At 43.2% G+C, this 18437-nt stretch overlaps 3 protein-coding genes across 3 annotated transcripts in view; all 3 read left to right on the top strand.

The window, feature by feature from the left end:
• Positions 1–18437, top strand: part of LOC308057781 (uncharacterized protein) — a 490296-nt gene that overhangs the window by 23304 nt on the left and 448555 nt on the right. The gene's annotated exons all lie outside the window — the stretch shown is intronic.
• The window catches only part of LOC308057795 (ankyrin repeat domain-containing protein 26-like), a 46270-nt gene that overhangs the window by 11559 nt on the left and 16274 nt on the right, over positions 1–18437 (top strand). The window contains exons 7-17 of the mRNA XM_080411842.1: positions 895–971; positions 2706–3276; positions 5365–5715; positions 6833–6935; positions 7626–7711; positions 11104–11342; positions 12181–12330; positions 13310–13343; positions 13575–13713; positions 15654–15867; positions 17999–18182. Of these exons, the coding sequence (XP_080267968.1) occupies positions 895–971; positions 2706–3276; positions 5365–5715; positions 6833–6935; positions 7626–7711; positions 11104–11342; positions 12181–12330; positions 13310–13343; positions 13575–13713; positions 15654–15867; positions 17999–18182 (2148 nt within the window). The remainder of the gene's footprint in view (positions 1–894; positions 972–2705; positions 3277–5364; positions 5716–6832; positions 6936–7625; positions 7712–11103; positions 11343–12180; positions 12331–13309; positions 13344–13574; positions 13714–15653; positions 15868–17998; positions 18183–18437) is intronic.
• Positions 8273–11110, top strand: LOC308057782 (uncharacterized protein). Its single transcript, XM_080411835.1, is given in 5 exon segments — positions 8273–9431; positions 9434–9472; positions 9475–9778; positions 9781–9815; positions 9819–11110. Coding segments are annotated over 5 exon segments (708 nt in total). The 5' UTR covers positions 8273–9221; the 3' UTR covers positions 9939–11110.

Below are 18437 nucleotides of genomic sequence, written 5' to 3' on the forward strand. Positions count from 1 at the left end.
GCTTCCAGTACGTGTATGGAGAAGACAGAGACAGGTGCCTCCCAGTGGTGTGTCACATGAAGCAAAGGTACAAGAGGCATAAATGGAAACAAGAGAATTTCTAACGGAATGTGGGCAGCTTCACCATGGTGAGAACAGTAAAACAGAGAGGTTGTGCAGTCTCCTTGAATGGTTCAAGATCAGACTGGCTAAAGCCCTGTGCAGCCTCATCTGACCTCAGAGCTGAGTCTGCTTTGAGGAGGCGGTTGGCTGAGAGACTTGCCGAGGTCCCTTGTGACCTGATTTATCCTGTGATCCTGTGTGCAAGTTGCTGTCTTAACATGGATGAAAGCTTGGAGCGTAGTATAGAGTGCCCTGGTTACGCCTGTTTTGCCTGTTGAATACCCTTTTTGGTGCAGTGTAGAGAACTGCTGGGGATTCTTCTATGTGAGGATAAGCTTTAGATCTTGGTTATGCTTTTTGATGTTTTTTACCTTTTCAGGATAACCTGTAAGTGGGTAGAGCACCAGCTAGTATAGTATATAAACCAGTAAAATCTCTGTCAACAGTGTGTGCTTGTGTGTGCAGTAGGAGTACTTCAGCAGTTCATTTATTTACTGTCTTGCTAAAGCACCAGTATTTTGTTAACTGTTTATTAACACAGCATATTCATGCTATGCTGGCTTTTTTTAGTTTAGAGGTAGTTCTTAAACTTTTGGGTATAAAAGTTCAAAGGAGATAAAACTCTGGTCTTTTTTGTTTTGTCAATTCAGTGTGACTTGAAAAAGCAGTTGTTTGGAAATGCATGCATTCATTCATGCTGTCTTACGTTAAGTTGACTCCCCAAAGTTTCATTCTGTTATGACATGTAGAGTTGTCCAGGTTAAATGTTTGTATGTGCTGGTTAATTTTTAGCATGCCAAATCTAATTTCAACATGTCAATTCGTGTTTGCACAGCAATAGATGACTTGTCGCAAGGAGACTCAATCAGGTAAGACTTTAAACATACCCAGCACATACCTGAGGAATGACTGGAGAGACACAGTACTCATTTTGCTTTACTTTTTAAGAAGCTTGGAGAAAGAGGGGAGTGATGTCAGTTGGCATACTTCTGAGGAAGAACTCGATTTTACTCCCAAGGTATGGTGTATTTACAGTAAATGTCCTATAGAAATAAGTGATCTGAAGGCAAGTTTTCTGGGGGATTGAAAGAAACTACAGTTCTAGCCAATATTGTTTTCTCCTTAGAAGCACTCTCTGACCTGCCAGCCTTTCTTCTGCTGTGAGTTTTTCCTAAAAGACCTTGTAGCTGTGGCAGATCATGCAGCAGATTTGTGGTTTGAGGCAAAAGAGCAATAGGCGACGAGATAAATCACCACAGTTTTATTTGTTCTTGGTCATTTGAGTCAGATTTTAAGTTTATAAGTTACTAATATAACCTGTTCTGTTCTTCCCCAAACACTGTTAATGTTTCCTGTAAATTTTTAGATAGAATCCTAACCGATAAAGGGCACTTTTTAGCGAAGATGTACTGAAATCCTTCATCACTTAGTTCTCCTTTCCTCCTCATCAGGTTACTCAAGAGTGCTCAGTGGATGAGTAACTCAAATGGGTCATGTTTTTTCTTCTATTGAGATGGCATTCTGTGCTTGCACGTAATCTCACACTGCATGTTTTCCCTCTTCTTTTTTTTTGAATGCTTAGGTAGTATTCTTTTTGTCAGCTACAAGCTCTCAGGCCTGCTTTTTTTGCTAGTGTTCTGAAGAATTATTAACTTCTGCAGTGATGTCTGGAACATCTGTTCTGTTGCTCTGGGATTCTGCAGCAATGAGGAACCAGTGTTCTAGTTCAGCCTACTCTGTAATACTGGAGGTGCAAGCATGTTTAGTTTTAACATGATTTCATTTTCTTGCACTGATTTAAATATAAATTATGCATTTTTTGGCATGTTTTTGAAATTTCAGGATATTCTGGTAAGTGTACTTGCAGGGACTAATTAATGCATTAAACCTAGGGTTCTTAACAGTTACTTCCCTTGTGCACAATTGCAAGTAATCATCCAGAAGCTGCGATCTTAAATATAACTGAATTTTACTGAAGTACTACAAATATTAAACCCAGATTTTTAAAACTGCTATGCATGTAACCATAGTTTTGGAAACAATTTTCAGAAGGGTGCCTGCATGGTATTTTGGGGGTGAAATACTCACTGAATTGCATATGTGAGGAGTGTTTTTGTAGTTAGAAGTATAGGATGGAGCCAGCACCTGACCACTATCAAAAGGACAGCCTGATTACATTTAGTGTTCAAGGTTTGATGTGACCAAAGGATTTGTTGTTGTCGTTAGTGTTCTAAAAGAAAATAATCATTTATTTACAGAAGCTGCAGAAGCCAAATTTGACATTGTTAATGAATGTTTCCCAGCAGTTCAGGAAAAACAGTAAGCTATTTGGAAAAGATTGCATAGTATACTAATATATAAAAGTAGATTTGCTAAGTAGTTTTTTAAACAATTCTTTTCCTATAGTAAATGAGAAAAGTAGCATTTTGAAAACACAGCACTTAGGCATTTCAGAAAAAATAAGTCATGCTGTTAAAATGAAGGTATTAATCCCCTCCTAAGCCTTTGTCCCTGGCCAAGTCCTTCCTCCATCCTGCCCATCCTTGACTTGGTTCCTTTTCCAGACATTCCCAGATTACTCCATTAATCTGGTAACATACCTGTTGCCATTTACATAACTCCTTTTGTTGTTTTGACATAACTGCCATGTCTCCGAAGACGGTGAATAATGAAGTATCTTGCAAGTCAGTACCAAAGCAAACTGTCTGTCAAAATCTAAATAATTTGCAAGATAAACCAGAAAGTTGGAACAAGAAAAGCATGATTCAGGCGAAGTTTCACAGAAATGATGACTCCCTTTTTGCAGAATCTAAGATGACAAACTGGAAAAAAGAGACACCTCGGCTTCTCTCAGATAGTTGTGGTCTTAAGGAGAAAAAGTCAAGCTTCAGTAATGGCTTTGAAAGTGATAATAGTTCTTTGTCAGCAGGAAAAAACCCAAGGCTTGAAAGTCAAAGACCAAACTCTGTCTGTCTTGAACATGTGGATGATGAAGATACAGAAGAAGAGCAATGTGAAGTAGATAATAAAGTCTGTGAAGCACCGAAACAAGAAAGTGAACACTTGTGCTTGAATAGGCATGAAGAAAATGTAAGAGCAGCATTTCACTCAGGCACCAAAGTAAGTTATATAAGGATGATTCAATCACAAAGGTATTTTCTAAGGGGAATAAAGGTAAGAACGAAAAGGTAAACTGGATTTCTGTTGATATTTCACGTATATCCATCTTTTGATCATCCTTTTTTTATAATAGAAAATGCCTTTACTCCTAACCAAAGCAGTTTCTTAGGTATAAGAATAATATTGGGCAGTATTTTCAATATTTTTTTATTGGTTGCAGTGGTTTTGCAGGAAAACAAATAGGCAGTATAGTTTTTCTGAAATAAATTAATTTTTTTCTCAGTTGTATGTACAGTTTTTATCTGTCAAGATTTATTGCCATTTAGTAAAATGCCTGGTGTGATGGCTGAAAATGAGGAACGAAAAAGTTTGAGTAAGATTGAGAGCAGGAAGTTAGTGATTTTCCTGGAGCAAAGTAGAGGAAAAGGAGCATGTTCCAAAACAATGTAACTGAAATGAAAGCTAGAGTTAGGCTGACATGAAGAATTGCTTCTCTGGAGCTTTGCAGAGCCAGGGCTAATGACTTAGGGCTAATGTCATTGCTGTCTCCTCAGAGATTCCCATGGAAAAACTGAAGGCCTTGTAAAACAAAGCTCAACAAAGTTTCCCTGTTGTCTTACACAGGAGAAGCATTTTTAAAGTTGTCAATGGGTGGCTAAGAAGGTGCTTGTTTCTGCTATTTCCAGCTGTTTGGTCAATCTCTTTTAGGAAAAATCACCTGAACAGGAAGAAGAGGAGAAGGAGCAGGAAAAGGAAGACACTGGTGAAGGGCTACAAACTGCAGTTGTTGAGGGTGTGAAAAACTCTATTTGTAATGATAGCCATCAAGTCCACAGTGCTTCCAAAGACAACACTGGTGAGAGAAGTGAGTTAGTGAATACTGATCCCAGTTCTTCCTCTATAAATATTAATGCACAGTAAATGAACTGAAATGGTGATTGACTTCTGAAACAGTAAGTTTTTCCCTTGCCTGTGAACCCTAGTGGGCATTGGCAAGGAGGAAAGTAGCTTTTGTTCCTTTTCGTTCGTTCCTGAAGAACAAATTGTGGCCTTGGATTCCAAATGATGCTACATGGAGCACGTGTCATTCTTGGTTTTGTTGCTGTGTTCTCCCTGAAGCGATCAGAACAAAATGCACAGTTGAAAAAGAGGAGGATTAGAGAGTCTTGGGTGTGACAGTGGTATTCCCCTTTCTGGCCCGTACTGTCAGACTGAAAAGTTGTGATTGCTCTTGGCTGAAGCCTGGGAAAGATTTGAGTCGATCTGAGAGAAAGCTGTTCTGTTCCAGTGCCTCACCTTGTCCAGTTTTAAAACGTAGAAAGTCTCTCCAGTGCCACGCTTGAGTGTGCTTGAAAGCATTGCCATGTCAGTCAGGGCTGAGCACTCTGGTACTCACCTCAGGTCTTGGAGCAGGAGGAGAAGGCACACTTTCCACTGTCTGTCTCCAGAGAGTAGAGTGGTGTGGTAGATGTTACCAGAGCGTGTGTAGCTGCTGATCAAATGCTACAGAGCGGGCCTGGCAGAACCTGCTGTATTCCAGGTGTTGTGCCTATACATGCTCTTCTGTCGGTGCATTTTACCATAAGCCTGCATTTGGCACAGTGTGAGTAGTCCTAGCTGAGGCTGGAACCAGCAGTTCCCCTCTGCTAGGACGGGTGCCCTCACTGGTCTCTAGCTCCTTTCCCATTTTTTGTGTGCATGTCTCCACAAGAGCGAATCCTGAATCAGTTTTACCTAACGGACTAGCTTAAAAGAGAGAAATGAAGATAGTTTAATCTGGCCAGGAACCTACTGAGACTGAGCCTTGCGTGTGCCTAGTAGAGAAGAGATTCGGATGTTAGCCCCCTGAGATAGAGACAAGTTGTGTGTTTGGGGTGAGATTTTGGGCTGTGAGCCTCTCCTCCTTTCAATGGCAATGCTTAGGTGTCTACCTTCTGGGAAGGTGCAGGGTAAAAACTGCTATTCAAGGAAGGTCTTTTCTGGTAGTGCTACAAAAGGAGCATTGTTTCTTGGTGATTTTAGCGTGAAGATGTGTCGGGTGGTGTTTCTATGGTACTTCTTGTACAGTGGATGGTGGTAGTCAGTGGCAATTTCTGGAGCTGTGGACTGGAGAACAGGTGACCTAAACTCTGTATGCCACAGGGCTGCAGCGTGCTGGAGCCTTTTCCTGAGTGTGACCCAAACACGTCTTCAGTGCTGCTTGTAGCTGTGTCAGCTGTTGTGCATAGCCATCTTCTGCTGGAGAGGTGGCAATCCAAAGGAAGTACCATGATGTTGTGTGCTGGGTGTGAAGAAACCCTTGAATTCAACACTCACTCCTTAGTTTGTCCTCAGCAACAGAGCCGCTGTGCATCTTTTGGGTGCAGGGGTGCTGGGGAAAAGCAGAGTGAAATAGAAGGGCTCAGTGTCTCACCTCTTACTGCCTTTGTAGGTGCCCTGACTGCGGTGGGAGCAGAGGAAGAGGAAGATGCTGAATCTCCCTGGGATTCTGAGGTATTTCCCGTGAAGGACACTGGGGTTCCCAGTGGGGCGGGGGTGGGGAGCGAGATCCAGAAGCACTCGGAGCTTGGGCCCTGCCGCGGCTGAGGCTTATTTCCCCTTCTCCTGGTTCTGCTGTATGTTTGTAACTGGGGGCCCTTGAAATACTTGTGCTGTGTGCTAGCTGTTCAGCGAGGCTTGGGATGAAGGTAGGTCGAGCTAATGATTTGGGTCTCATGGCAGCTGGCCCTTGGAGTTGTGTTTCTGGTACAGTATTGCGGCAGTGAAGTTTCTTGCTGCTTAAAATAGTCTGAGCTCCTCAGCGGGGCTGGCGGGATTGTTGCTTTTTCACCACACAACTCTATTCCGCTGACGTGTTCAGTGGTTGCCCTTAGGGTCTGCAGCCTAGATGATGAGCTGCTTTGGGAAAGAGCCTTTCTACCGTTTTGGCCCTTTTTGAAAGTAATGTTCAACAGAGATACCACACGTGCTGGCTGTGTTTGCCCTTTTAGTTCTTCCTGTCTGTGGGAATGGGTTAGAAGAAAACGAGCAGAGTCTGTAGCTTACGCCCTCTGACTTTTCTTGTGAGGAAGAAGGAACTCTTCCCCACCCGCTTCTTAAAAATACAAGGCTAAAATGCTGCTGTGTTGTTTTTGGTTTTTTTTGTAGCCTTGGTTTCTGTAAGCTTTGTCTTGCTTGTCTTTGTTCAACCCTTGCAACTGGGAGTAGCAATGTGTTCGCTTCCCACTGCAGGACGTGTGCCTGGGGAACATCAGCACAAATTTGAGTATCGGGTACCAGTTCAGTCTGAAAGTTGGGTCCCCCCCAGACCTGCAGTTACGGGTTCGCAACCCACAGCTCGAGTTACCGTGTTAATTCTCCCTTGCGGCTGTGCAGTTTGCCAGCGTGACAGACTAGTTTAGATGAGTTGTGAGGTTTTTGCCTAAGATCTGAAAACACACAAGTCTGCTGTGATTTTCCAATATACTGTGTCTTGACGTGCCCTTTCCAAGGGGCTGATCAAAGGCTTTTGTGATTGCATGCTGTGCAAGTTGGCTTAGCAGGAACATTTTGTGTAGAAATGAGTTGAGAATTTGTACCGATGCTCATGCCCGTGTTTTATGCTCTACAGACGGATTCTGAAAGTCCGGAAGAAGGATCACCTGGTGTGTTGCTTCCAGCTGCAGACAGACACGGAGCGCGCTCACGGATTGTTTCAGGGGAGCACAACACTGGTAACTTCCTGGTGGACTAAATGTTTGTCTGTAAACACGTATAGGCTGAAGTGAGCTTTTATCGATGTCTGCCTTAGGAATGCACTCACGGTGTGGGTGTGCGCTATAGCAATGAAGTGCTTAGTATTTGTTAATTAACACCAGCTGTCATGGCGCTTGCTGGCAAGTTGTAAAGGAAGTTACCTTGTTTGCGTTACGTGTGCCCTTTGGATGTGTTTGTATCTCTTTGGGTTCGGGTTCTTGTGCATAGTGCTGAAAGTGTATGTGGTTTAGGGCTGACCTGTCTGAACACCTGGACATTCTTGGATGATAACGTAGCAGAAGAAAGCTATGATCTGGCCAAGCACTTTTCCCCCCGTCTTAATTTTTGATACCTTACTGTTACGCTTTGCCTAGGAGCTAAAATGTGACTGAAAGTTCAGGGTTTGTTGTGAAGGGCTTCTGCCTGTAGTTTGTGACGCTGTCTCTTGAGCATCTGGAGTGTAGAATGGCAGGGAAGTTTTTGCTGTTGGCGTAGAACTCCCATCTGAAGGATTTCTCCTTTACTAAATGGTCAGTCCTGAATGTAGTATTTTTTTTATTTTGTGTTAAGATTTTTGTCACAAGTAGGGTGATTCAAGATGCACTCTAGGTGTAAATAAGTAATATGAAGTCATGCTGTTTATAAAAATGTGTGGTTTTTCACTGCAGGTGAGAACTCGGGATCTACCTTTCATATGTCATCATCAGCTGAAAAAGAAGACATGAATGGTGGCATTGAATATTATGGGGTGCAGGTATGTAAACCCAAGTATTTTGGATTGCAGTCTGATTCAGTAGGCTGTATTATACACTAAGGTAAAGAAAACGTACCGGTCGGTGAATAATGCAGAAGGGACGTCCTGTAGGTGAAGGCTGTGTTTACAGTCTGAAGTAAAGTTGGATACAGTCTTCTTATGGTGGGGTAAAATCCTTGTCACTATGTCGGATGCTTGCTGTTACACTGATTTGTTTTCAGTTGGTTTGCTTAAATTTTGAGCGGTGTTTTTCCTCTTGTGCACTTCTGAGAAACAGTGCAGCCAAATGTGGGTTTTATTGCCTGTGCAAAATGCACGTTCAAGTGAAGAGGGAGATTTGTCTATAATGTGCTGATCTGTTTGATGAAACACGCCGGTCTTCCTCTTTCGTAAGACAAAGGTCAAAGAGAACGCCTTGAAATGTGGTGACCTTTCTGAGGCTTCCCCAGCCTCTGCAAAATGTGCTCTTGTTTGGCCACGTGAAGTGTTTGAAAAGGGTTTTCTCAGAGGGTATCCTAGAGGGGAATAAGGCAGCCGTCCTGCTTGTGTTGGACATGCGGGGCAGGGCTGCACAGCGGGGTCTGGCGTCCTCTGGAACACCCGAAGGGACAGCGTAGCAAATGATTTCCACCCCACAGCCGGGCATCACGAGAGAGGGACGTGCCTAATTCTAGCAGGCAAAGCGCAGGACTTAAGCCTGTTGCAAGGTGGTAGTAGTTGGCCAGTGAGCTTGGGAAGGGGGAGGGTGAGACAGGTGGTGTCTGGCTGAGGTGCTCCTTCCCTCTTGTGAGCGGAGGGGTCTTTGCCGCGGGAGAACAGGGCCTGGCTGACAAGAGAGGAGCGTGACGGTCTCAGCCCGCTGGGACACCAAGGCTGCAGGCCCTGTTCAGAAGGCACCACGAGGGGAAGGGGCGTGTGGGCAGGACTGTGACACGGGGCAGAAGCAGTCGGAGCTGTTGAGAAACAGAGCGTGGGGACAGGGACTTGAGGGGGCTGGGTAGGGTTAAGGCATGGTGCGGTTTTCCTGCGAGCTTGGGTTCCTGATTCCTGGGATGAGGGCAGGAGCAGGCAGGTCTCCCTAATAAATCCTTTCCTTTGCACCTTGGAGTGGAATTTATTATTTCTGAAGCTTGGGTGAAGAAATAATCCTCCCTTAGCCAGTTCTCCGTGTGGTGAACAGTAAGAAGCTTGTCATGTTCATTCCCGTTGGGTTAGCTTAGGTGGCCGGGGACTGTACAATGCCAGACGGTAGAGCGCGATGGAGGGAGGAGGGTGGGTGAGAAAAATGTTGGCAGTTTTAATGAAAAACGGTATTAAAGCAATAAAACATGAAAAATAAACATGCTCTGTGACAAATGCCAGCAGTTACAGCAAGCAAGCAGGCTAAAAGGTAAAAGCAACCCTAATGCCTAGGCAAACCTAACCCAAGAAACTGCTGTCTCTGAGTCCTTCTCTTGTTAAGAAGATGGTGTGCAGTGAACCTTTCATTTAGTGTCCCTTGATTTTTGTAATGAAAAAGGCTTTCAAAATGCCTTATTTCTATTATAGGATGAGTTTGCAACAGCAATTGCATAGATTAACTGTAGTAATTTTTCTTGATAATCTTTCTGTCTGTACCTGTTTACTTAAGGATAAATATATTTTAGAAACTATCAACTTGATAGAAAAAACAGCACATGAAAATCACACTGATAAGGCAGAAATTTTCACATCAGAAATTTCACAGCAGAAAATGAGGAATTGCACAGTGCTGACAAGCAGTTCTAAGTCCAAAACCTTGGAAAGAAAGAGATGCAAGAATGTGGGTTGAAAATGAGAAGAGGGAATTGAAAACAAGTTTTAAAAACGTTACAGCAGAACTAAAGCAGCTGCTTGGTGAAATTAATGAAACTGGGAAAACTCCTTCCCTTGTGGAAGAAATGTCAGAAGATGGCTTCAGTGCTGAGCTGAAGAGTTCTCATGCTGTTTCATCTCATGCAACAGAATCAAGTAACAGCTTAGAAAGTAAAGGTGAATTTGGAGACATTAAACTTATGCTAGGTGGAAAAGTACCCAAAATGGAAACTGTAATCCGAGTCTTGGTGTCCTTCCTGATCAAGATAACTGAAATGCAAACATGGAAGATACCTGGAGTACAGGTGAAGGAGATTGCACAAATAATATCAATGATACAAAGGTGCCTCTAGCAAATGGAAGTAGTAGAAACGTAGTGGGAGGTCCTGAATAATCCCTGAGATACAGCTTAAAACCCAGTCTTTTGGATGACATTTCTAATATTATTCCTACAATAAGACAGTTTCTCCACGTGGTGAAAATGCACTTTTTGTAACAGAGAGGGAACTTGGAAAAGACTCTGGATTTAGTGATGACTTTCCCAGGGACTGCTTTATCGACAACAAAATAGGAGAAGCAGAAATGGAAAGTCTTTTTGCAAATGCTCAGCAATCATACGTCATGCTGAAAAGGAATCTTGATGAAGAACTAAACCAAGATATGGGAAGATTTACGGGTAAGGTAGGAATGCTGCAAATAGTATTCCTGGCTTTGGAGAAAGAAGGTACAGCTGCCAGAAGAGGTAGTTCACCTGCTACTCTTTATTCTTTAATCTCGCTCTGGATCAACGGTCCTGTTCACTTTAGCTATTCATCATTAAAGGAGGATGCTTCCTACAAGTTGGGGTTTGTTCTAATGGAAATGTTACTTGTGAACAAAGACAGCAGTGGAGAGCTGTCTTTTTCCCCATTTTTGGAAAACGGAATGCATTATTGCTCCAGTTTAACAGCAGGTGGCACTCGGTTCCAGTGCAAGTAGTTATCACTACATTGCCTTAAGAAGAAATCCACAGAACTCTATCGGTTCTGATTCTGAATCAAAGAATGAAAATAGCTTCTGAACAGGGTCTTGACTAATAATTCATGTGCTGTGATATCTGCGTGGTGTGTCTTCATTGCCTTTCACTAAAATTCCTCTTTCCTGTGAAACCAGTTGTGTTTGTGGGTTTGGGATCTTTTTTTTTCTTTTCTCCCCTTGTTCAGGGAGCAGGAGCCCAGCACAGTTCCACTTGATATTCTTTTCTGGTGGTGTTACAACTGACATTGTGCAGTCCTCCTAACTCTTTGTCCATCAGTAATGCTTTCACTTTTTTGTTGTTCTCATGTTTTAAGAGACACTATTGTTTTCTTTTGAAGGGCTGTATTCTTGTTATCTTTAATCATGAGTGAATTCAAAGCACTTTCAATGACATGATACTCTTTGTAGTGTAATTTTGTGAAAAGGCTTCTCTAATGTTATATTATTTCAGGGGTAAACCCTGAATTAATCAATCTTGGATGTGGTGTTTCTGTCTTTTAGAAATACTAAGAAATACATGAAGCTTAACTTTCTTTTTATAGGTTGAGAAGGAAAAAAGCAAACGAATAATTTCAAAAGTGCAGGCGGTGGCGAAACAGGAATGTCTTGGTAAATTAAATATACCATCAGACAACATCACTAATCGGCAAATGAAACAAAAGATTACTGTAAGGAAGAATGACTGTTTGAAAATGGAGAATGAAAACACTATAGAAGAAAAAGACAAAAAGAATTTTTCATCTGAGGAGAGCTCAAAATTGATTAAAATGCCAATGAAATGGTAAGCTAAGGAAATAATCTCTAGTTCTTATTTGTAGTACTATGTAAGTGTCTTAGGTTTTCTAATACTGTGGTAGGTGAAGTAGTTTCCTCAGTGGTGAAAGCCATAGTGAGTAGTCCACTGCTTCTCAAAAAGTGAAGAAAATGTCTTTTTAGAAAACACAACGCTCACGATATTCAAATCTATTGCCTGCTCTAAAAAAAGAAAAGGAAATAAAAAATAAAACCCCCACCCAAATTCCTGTGATTTCCTTGTCAATACTGAGGCAAAATGCATCTTCAAAACCAGAACTGAAGACTGGAAAAAGCAGTTATTTTTGTAGGAAATGGCCACCTAGAAAAGAAAAGTAGGAACTTGGGGTTTGCTACTACTCCCTTTTCTAGGTGATTTTAGTGATCTCCGTGCAGTTGGTGTTTTCCTTTTCATTAAGTTAATATGCCCTTTGTCGGGAGAGGGGAAAAGATGGTATTACCAAACGAATCTCAAAAGTCTAAAGAAGGCACACGTATTTTTATGTAAACCTAAAGCAGGAGTTTTTTCCTGTCTGTCCTTCAAAGGAATCTCTGCTCTAGATGCTCTCTGTAACATGGATATTATAGGTATTCCAGCTTAACCTGGCTCTAGCTCAGATTCCACGTGTCCCCCTCACTCCTAGGGGCAGGTTTTTTAAGTACTTGGGTATCTTCCACGATCTTTGCAGTCAAGTCTGTGTTTTTATAGTAGATATTTTTTGTCTCAGTCGTTTCTGGACATCATCTTATGTCTGTTTCACAGAAATATTTTTTGTAAGCCTACTCACTTGGTGATTTATTTTTTTTCCCCTTTCTGTGTAATGCAGTAAAATTGCCCTGAATGCCAAAGTTGCAAAGAAAAGTAGAAGGCAGCCTTCAAAGCAGAAGGCTCATCAGCAGATGAGCTCTTCCAGTGGCAATCATGGTCAAGTACGGGATGATAGCACTTCCAGTGAAACATCTGAGGATGAAGGAAGGTATGCATAAAAGGAATGCTGAAAACAAAACTTACTTAATGATGTAAATTGACCTAAGAGCTAGAGGCAAGTTTGAGGTTTTGTTGTGTGTTGAGGCTTTTTGTAAACCTGATGCATATGAAGATTCTTGTTCTTTCTTGTGACCACACTACCTGGTGCACTTTGTGTTGACAAACACTTCGCTTTTGTTTAGAGTGCTTTGAGCATGCTGGCCAAGTTAATAAGGTCACTGTGCACAAATTCTGATTAATTACATGAGTGTGTGCACAGGCATAGAAGTATTTTATGTGTTTAAAAAGGGCGAGGAGAGACTTACAGAAAAGCAACATCACTCTTTCACTGCAGGTATCGCAGGATTTTTTGCCCTGCTCCCCGCTCCACCTTTTCTCTTGCAGCTGTGTACCCTCCTGACTTCTTGCCCACCCTGAACTTACTTGTGTGGGTTGTGGCAAAGTGAGAAAGAGAAGTTGTTGACACTGTTCAGCCCTAGCTAAAAATCTGGTGTGTTATCAACACTGTTTTGGTCAGAAATCTAACACACAGCCCTGTGTGGGCTGCTGTGAAGAAAATAAACTGCATCCCAGCCAGACCCAGGACACCAGAGAATCCAAAATTACAGTTCTTTGACCTGTAGGAGAAGGATTCTCGGTACTGAAGAGAGCTAAACCCCTGGTATTAAACAGGGAATGCACGTAAGCGTATAGCTACATGTCTGTAGCTGTAAGATTTCTGTCACTTTGCGTGAAGTTTAGGGAACAGTTATTTCAACTATTTGCTTAATATCTTGCGGAAAAATTAGCCTTCCAGTAGACATTAATAGCACACAATAATTGTTTCAGTCTTGAACTATATCTAGCAAAGTTACTATACCAGATTTTAGTTTAATTCAGTTCTGCAATTAAGTTTTCAAAGCAACTGTAGGTATTATTCATAATGCAAAGTAAGCATTTCAGTACTGAAATATATTTCTGTTTTCTAGACCTGCAGCAACAACCAGGAGTGAAAAGAACAAGGTACTGTAAAACGAAGTTCTTGATAAACAGTTTCTATCAACTTTTAATCACTTAGATGGGAGCAGTGTTTATGTAGTGATCAACCAGATGTACAAATTGCTGCTGGTATGCAGCTTTATTGTATTTGAGACAAATCTGTGGGCTGTGAAGGAGAGAATGAATCATTCATGCATTTGGAATGGTCTGTAATACTAGACAGTGGAATTACAGAAAGTACTGTATTTTTTGTAGGTCAGCATACCAATGGAAGTAACTGATGACCCTGGTTTAACTTGCTCATCTGACCCAACTTCAGAGGATGTGGAATTACGAACTTCAACCTACAAGGAGGCTATGCTGCTGTTAGAACAGCTTCGTGTGGATCATACAGGTATGTTTTCAAGTCACCGTCTTCAGCTGTTACAAGTTCCCCTTAAAACATGGTTTCTTTGTATGCATTCCTAAGTATTTTAGTTTCATATTTCGATATAGTATCTCTTTATGATTAGAGATCCCCCTCAAAAGCTGTGAAACTGTCACCTGACCTGAGATGTTGCCTGTATTACCAGCCAAGTGCCTTACGTTATCATTGGTTCTCTGTCTAGTCAGAGCTGGAGAAGCAGTTTCTTGCAAAGTACAGTTCAGCTCCTTCTAATGCGGTCATCAAAAGTCAGCAAGAGCTTTTTCTTCTTTATATCCCCTTGATGTGGTTTAAGCCCAGCCACACCTAAACACCTAAGCACCACACAGCCACTCACTTGTTCCACCCCAGTGGGGTGGGGGAGAGCATCAGAAAGGGAAAAGTAAGAAAACTCATGGGTCGGCATGAAAACAGTTTAATAGCAAAAGCCACGCACGCAAGCAAAGCAAAGCAAGGAATTCATCCAGCACGTCCCATGGGCAGGCGGGTGTTCAGCCATCTCCAGGACAGCAGGGCTCCGTCACGCATAACAAATACTTGGGAAGACAAAGTGCCATCACTCTGGATGTCCCTCCCTTCCTTCGTCCTCCCCCAGCTTTATATGCTGAGCATGATGCCGCGTGGCATGGCACATCCCTTGGGTCAGCTGGGGTCAGCTGTCCCAGCTGTGTCCCGGCCCGGCTCCTTGCGTACCCCCAGCCTGCTGGCTGGTGGGGTGGGGTGAGGAGCAGAAAAGGCCTTGGCTCTGTGTGAGCGCTGCTGGGCCATAAGGAACACATCCCCGTGCTACCAACCCTGTCTGCGGCACAACTGTAAAACATGGCCCCGTACCAGCGACTGTGAAGAAAATTAACACTATCCCAGCCACAACCAGCACACCCCTCAACAGCTAATGAGAAAGAGTACAGCAAAATAATGGCTTTGCTTAAAAATAATAAGTACATATATATAACAAATTTCAACTGTCATAAGATGCTTGCATATATGCACACGGCATTATATAAACATAAGCATCGCTTACTAGGGCTCTTAAACTATGCTAAAATTTCATCAGGCAAGTGTTAACCTTGGCCGAAGGCCAAACTCCCCGCCCAGTGCTGCCACTGCCCCTCCTTGACAAAACGGGGTGAAAAAGCTTGTGGGTCACTGTGAAGGCAGGGCTGTCACTTCCCAGTGACTGTCACTGGCCAAACAGACTCCACCGATTAAAATACATTTGGATAGTGAGAAACAAAGACCCAAAACCTGAGAAGGACACGTCGGCACCCCCCCTGCTCAAGCTCTGCTGCGCTCCTCCCCAGGCAGCACAGGGAGGCTGCGGTCTGCAGTCGGGACGTAGCAGTTTCTCTCTGCTGCTCCTTCCTCGTCCCTTTTCCCTGCTCCAGTGTGAGTCCTCCCCCAGGCTGCAGTCCTTTGGGGAAAAACTCCTCCAGCCTGGGCCCTCCATGGGTCGCAGGTCCTTCGGGAAGGATCCGCCTGCTCTGGCACGGGGTCCTCCGCAGCACTGCGCTGTGGGTATCTGCTCCAGCATGGTTCTCTCAGGGGCTGCAGGGGAATCTCTGCTCTGGCACCTGGAGCAGCACCTCTCCCTCCTCCTTCGCTGACCTGGGTGTTCGTTTGCGGGGCTGGTTTTCACATGCTTTTCCCCTTCTCTGCCCGTGTGGTGGTTTCGCCCTTTCCTACGTTTGTTTTTCCTGAGGAGCTGCCAGCACGGCTGAGAGGCTCAGCTGTGCCCTGCGGTGGGTCCATCGAAACCGTCCATGTCCAGCACGGGACGACCCCTGGCTCCTTCTCACAGGGACCTTCCCACTACCGAGACCTGCCACCTGCACCTAATGCAGCAAAGCATTGAACAGCTTATACATTGGGCAGTATTTGTGCAGCTTTGTGTCTTTTCTGTCTCAAACCAGGTTCTGCTACTTTGTTGAAACTGCAAAACATACTTCTTGAATATGAACAGAGACTAGAACGTGGGACAAATCAGTATACAGCTCTCTCACTCGAAGTAAGAGAATTGGGAGATGAAAAGAGGGAGTCACGGTTCAGAGCGGAGAAGACTCAAGATTTGAAATCCATATTGGCTCACCAAGAAGCAGAATGGAAAAGTGATACCCAAAGCCTTAAGTATGTAAATTGTGGTCTGATAATGTATTATCTTGTCAGTGGTTTTATTCCAAAAGACTCTGATGGTGCAGGCAACAGGATGAGAAGTTTCCAGTCTTTTGGGTTTGGGTATTTTGAATCCCGTGGGCCAGTTATGCTATGAGGTACATAATGTGAGAGGGGAAAAACGTCCGGATATCAGCTCCATGTACGATGTTCTGGATGTTGTTCTAACTTTGTTTTCTAGCAAGAGAAGAGAACAAGAGAATGTGTATGGGGAAATCAGACTTATAAGAGAGATTTGAGAGATGGTTGGATTTATTTTTTTTTCATTTTGTCCTTGCGGCTTCTGTTGGCCTATAATACTAGGGTTTCTGGTAACTCCACCCAGTGCAAGTCAAACCAGAGCTTAGAGCATTTGTTTGCTTACCTGTTTGTTTGTTGGAAAGGTCAAGTTTGGGATTGCCCCTTTCCCCACACTCCTGAGCTAGACCCGGAGGTGTGAGGTTTCTCATCGCTGTTGACATCACGTCAGACAGGGGTGGCCAGCAGGCACCGTAGGCAGTTCAGCAAGGACAACTGCAGAGCCCTGGCCTGGGAGGGGAGATCTCCTTGTGGTGATCCCCGGTGGGACGGCGTGGCTGGGGAGCGGCCCAGGCAGAGAGCGAGCTCAGCAGGAGCCACCGTGAGCTGGCAGCTGGGGCGGCCCGCAGCGGCCTGGGCTGTATGGAGGGCAGCAGTGCCAGGGCACTGGGGGCAGTGAGTGCCCACCCCTCCGCAGGGCTTGCTGAGCTGTGTCTCGAGCCCGGGGCCCGGTGTTTGCCCGCCCAGCCCAGGAGATCTTGCCCAGTCTGTGTGAGGTCGGCAGGGAGATGCCGGGCTGGCCCGGGGGCAGGAGCACCAGCCCTGTGAGGGGAGGCTGCGGGAGCTGGGCCTGGGGGAGTTGGGCCTCCCAGCGCGGGGGAGGGGGGTACGAGGAAGACGAGGCCGGTCCCAGCTTGGCCTGGGTTTGACTTCAGCAGGTGTTCAAAATCCTCAAACATCTGTCAAGTATAAAGAAGTAGTATTTTCATTCTAAGTGAATTCTCCAAGCAGCGTTAAATTTATACTTTCAAAAGTTACACTTTTTGCGAAATTACACTAGAAATTACATGTAAAGCTTTCTCCTTGCAATATACGCCATTCAAATACAAATGTTTCTGTCAGTCTTTCAAGTAATTTTAGTGGTGGTTGATTCTTGTCTTGCAGAATTTCTAAAGCAGGCTTTCAATTGGCAGTTCTTTCCTTACGTTGACACTTGATTATTTTTTTTTCTTGTTCACTGTTGTGAATATATGGGAAAAAATAGTCAAAATAATGACCAAATACAAAGCTGCTTTCTTGTTTGGGTACCGTGGGCACACCATGGACCGTTTTTTACCATGTCAGTGCTCATTGCTGATTGTTTCAGTTGGTAAAGAAGCTGACCTTCCATAAGGCTTTCCTTGTAAGTCAGCTTCAAAATGAAATTGCTGTAGTTTCTCCCAGAGGTAGATCCAACTGAGGTTTAAAACTGTTTTTAATCGTATTCAGCTTAAACCCCATGCATTTCTGAATCTGGTTTTGAACACTGACATCCTTCTCGAGTAAACAGAAACTGCTTGTTCTGTCTGTGGGCAGCCTTACAGAAGGCTTGCTGAAAAATTGTTGCCATAGGTAAGTGGCGTGCTGATTCAGCAGTATTACTTCTAGTCACTGAATCCGTAATATGTAGGCTCAGTATACTAAGAAAATGTATGTTAACCATAGTAAAAGTTTATGATGCTTTGATCCGATGAGACAACAAACTCCTTTTTCAACATAATGGCTTTAATATGAAGAGGATTTATTTTTTTATGATGGAAGTGTACACACTAGTGTGCATTTCCCTGTGTAACCTTACAAAAAAACTGGTAAATCAATCAATGGTTTATTTCCGTATTTTGTACAACTGATACCGTGGACAATGGAATGAAGTTAGAATTCTTCAAAAAGTTGAAAAGTACAGTAAAAATATGGAATCTGGAAACGTTTAAGTTTTTTTATGGTTTGAGTTGTCTCTGCAAGTTCATCATGTGGAACATCTACTTTTGTATCAGTGCTTTTGTTTCTCAAATACTCTGTTAAATCCCAGGTGTTCTTTGAAACAAGAAGAAGCAAAGAGACTCAGAGTAGAAGTGCTCTGTGAGAAAATGAGAGAAAAACTGCAAAGGAAAGACGATCAATATTGTAAAGAAAGGGAGGAGAAACAGAAACTTGAGTTACACTCAAGGAATTTAGAAATGGAGATAAGAACACTGAGAAAGCTCTTGAAACAGGTATATTAAATAATGAATTAAACACTTTCTTTTCTGCTTCTTTTCACTTGTATTCCAGTATGCCTAGAGAAGGAGGTGCTTTGTTCATGGAAGAGGCATTGGATAACTATTGCCAAATTTTGAGGGCAGTAGAGAACAGTTAGTTCACAATTGGTCTGTTGTTGTTTTGTTTTGTTGTTTTTTTTTGGCTTTGCAGTTTATTCATCCTCTTTTTCTTTTTCAGAATTTAGGTTTCATTTGTATTTCAGGCAAAGC

This window comes from Falco punctatus, assembly GCF_963210335.1.
Source record: "Falco punctatus genome assembly, contig: scaffold_34, whole genome shotgun sequence".
NCBI classification, from domain to species: Eukaryota; Metazoa; Chordata; class Aves; order Falconiformes; family Falconidae; genus Falco; species Falco punctatus.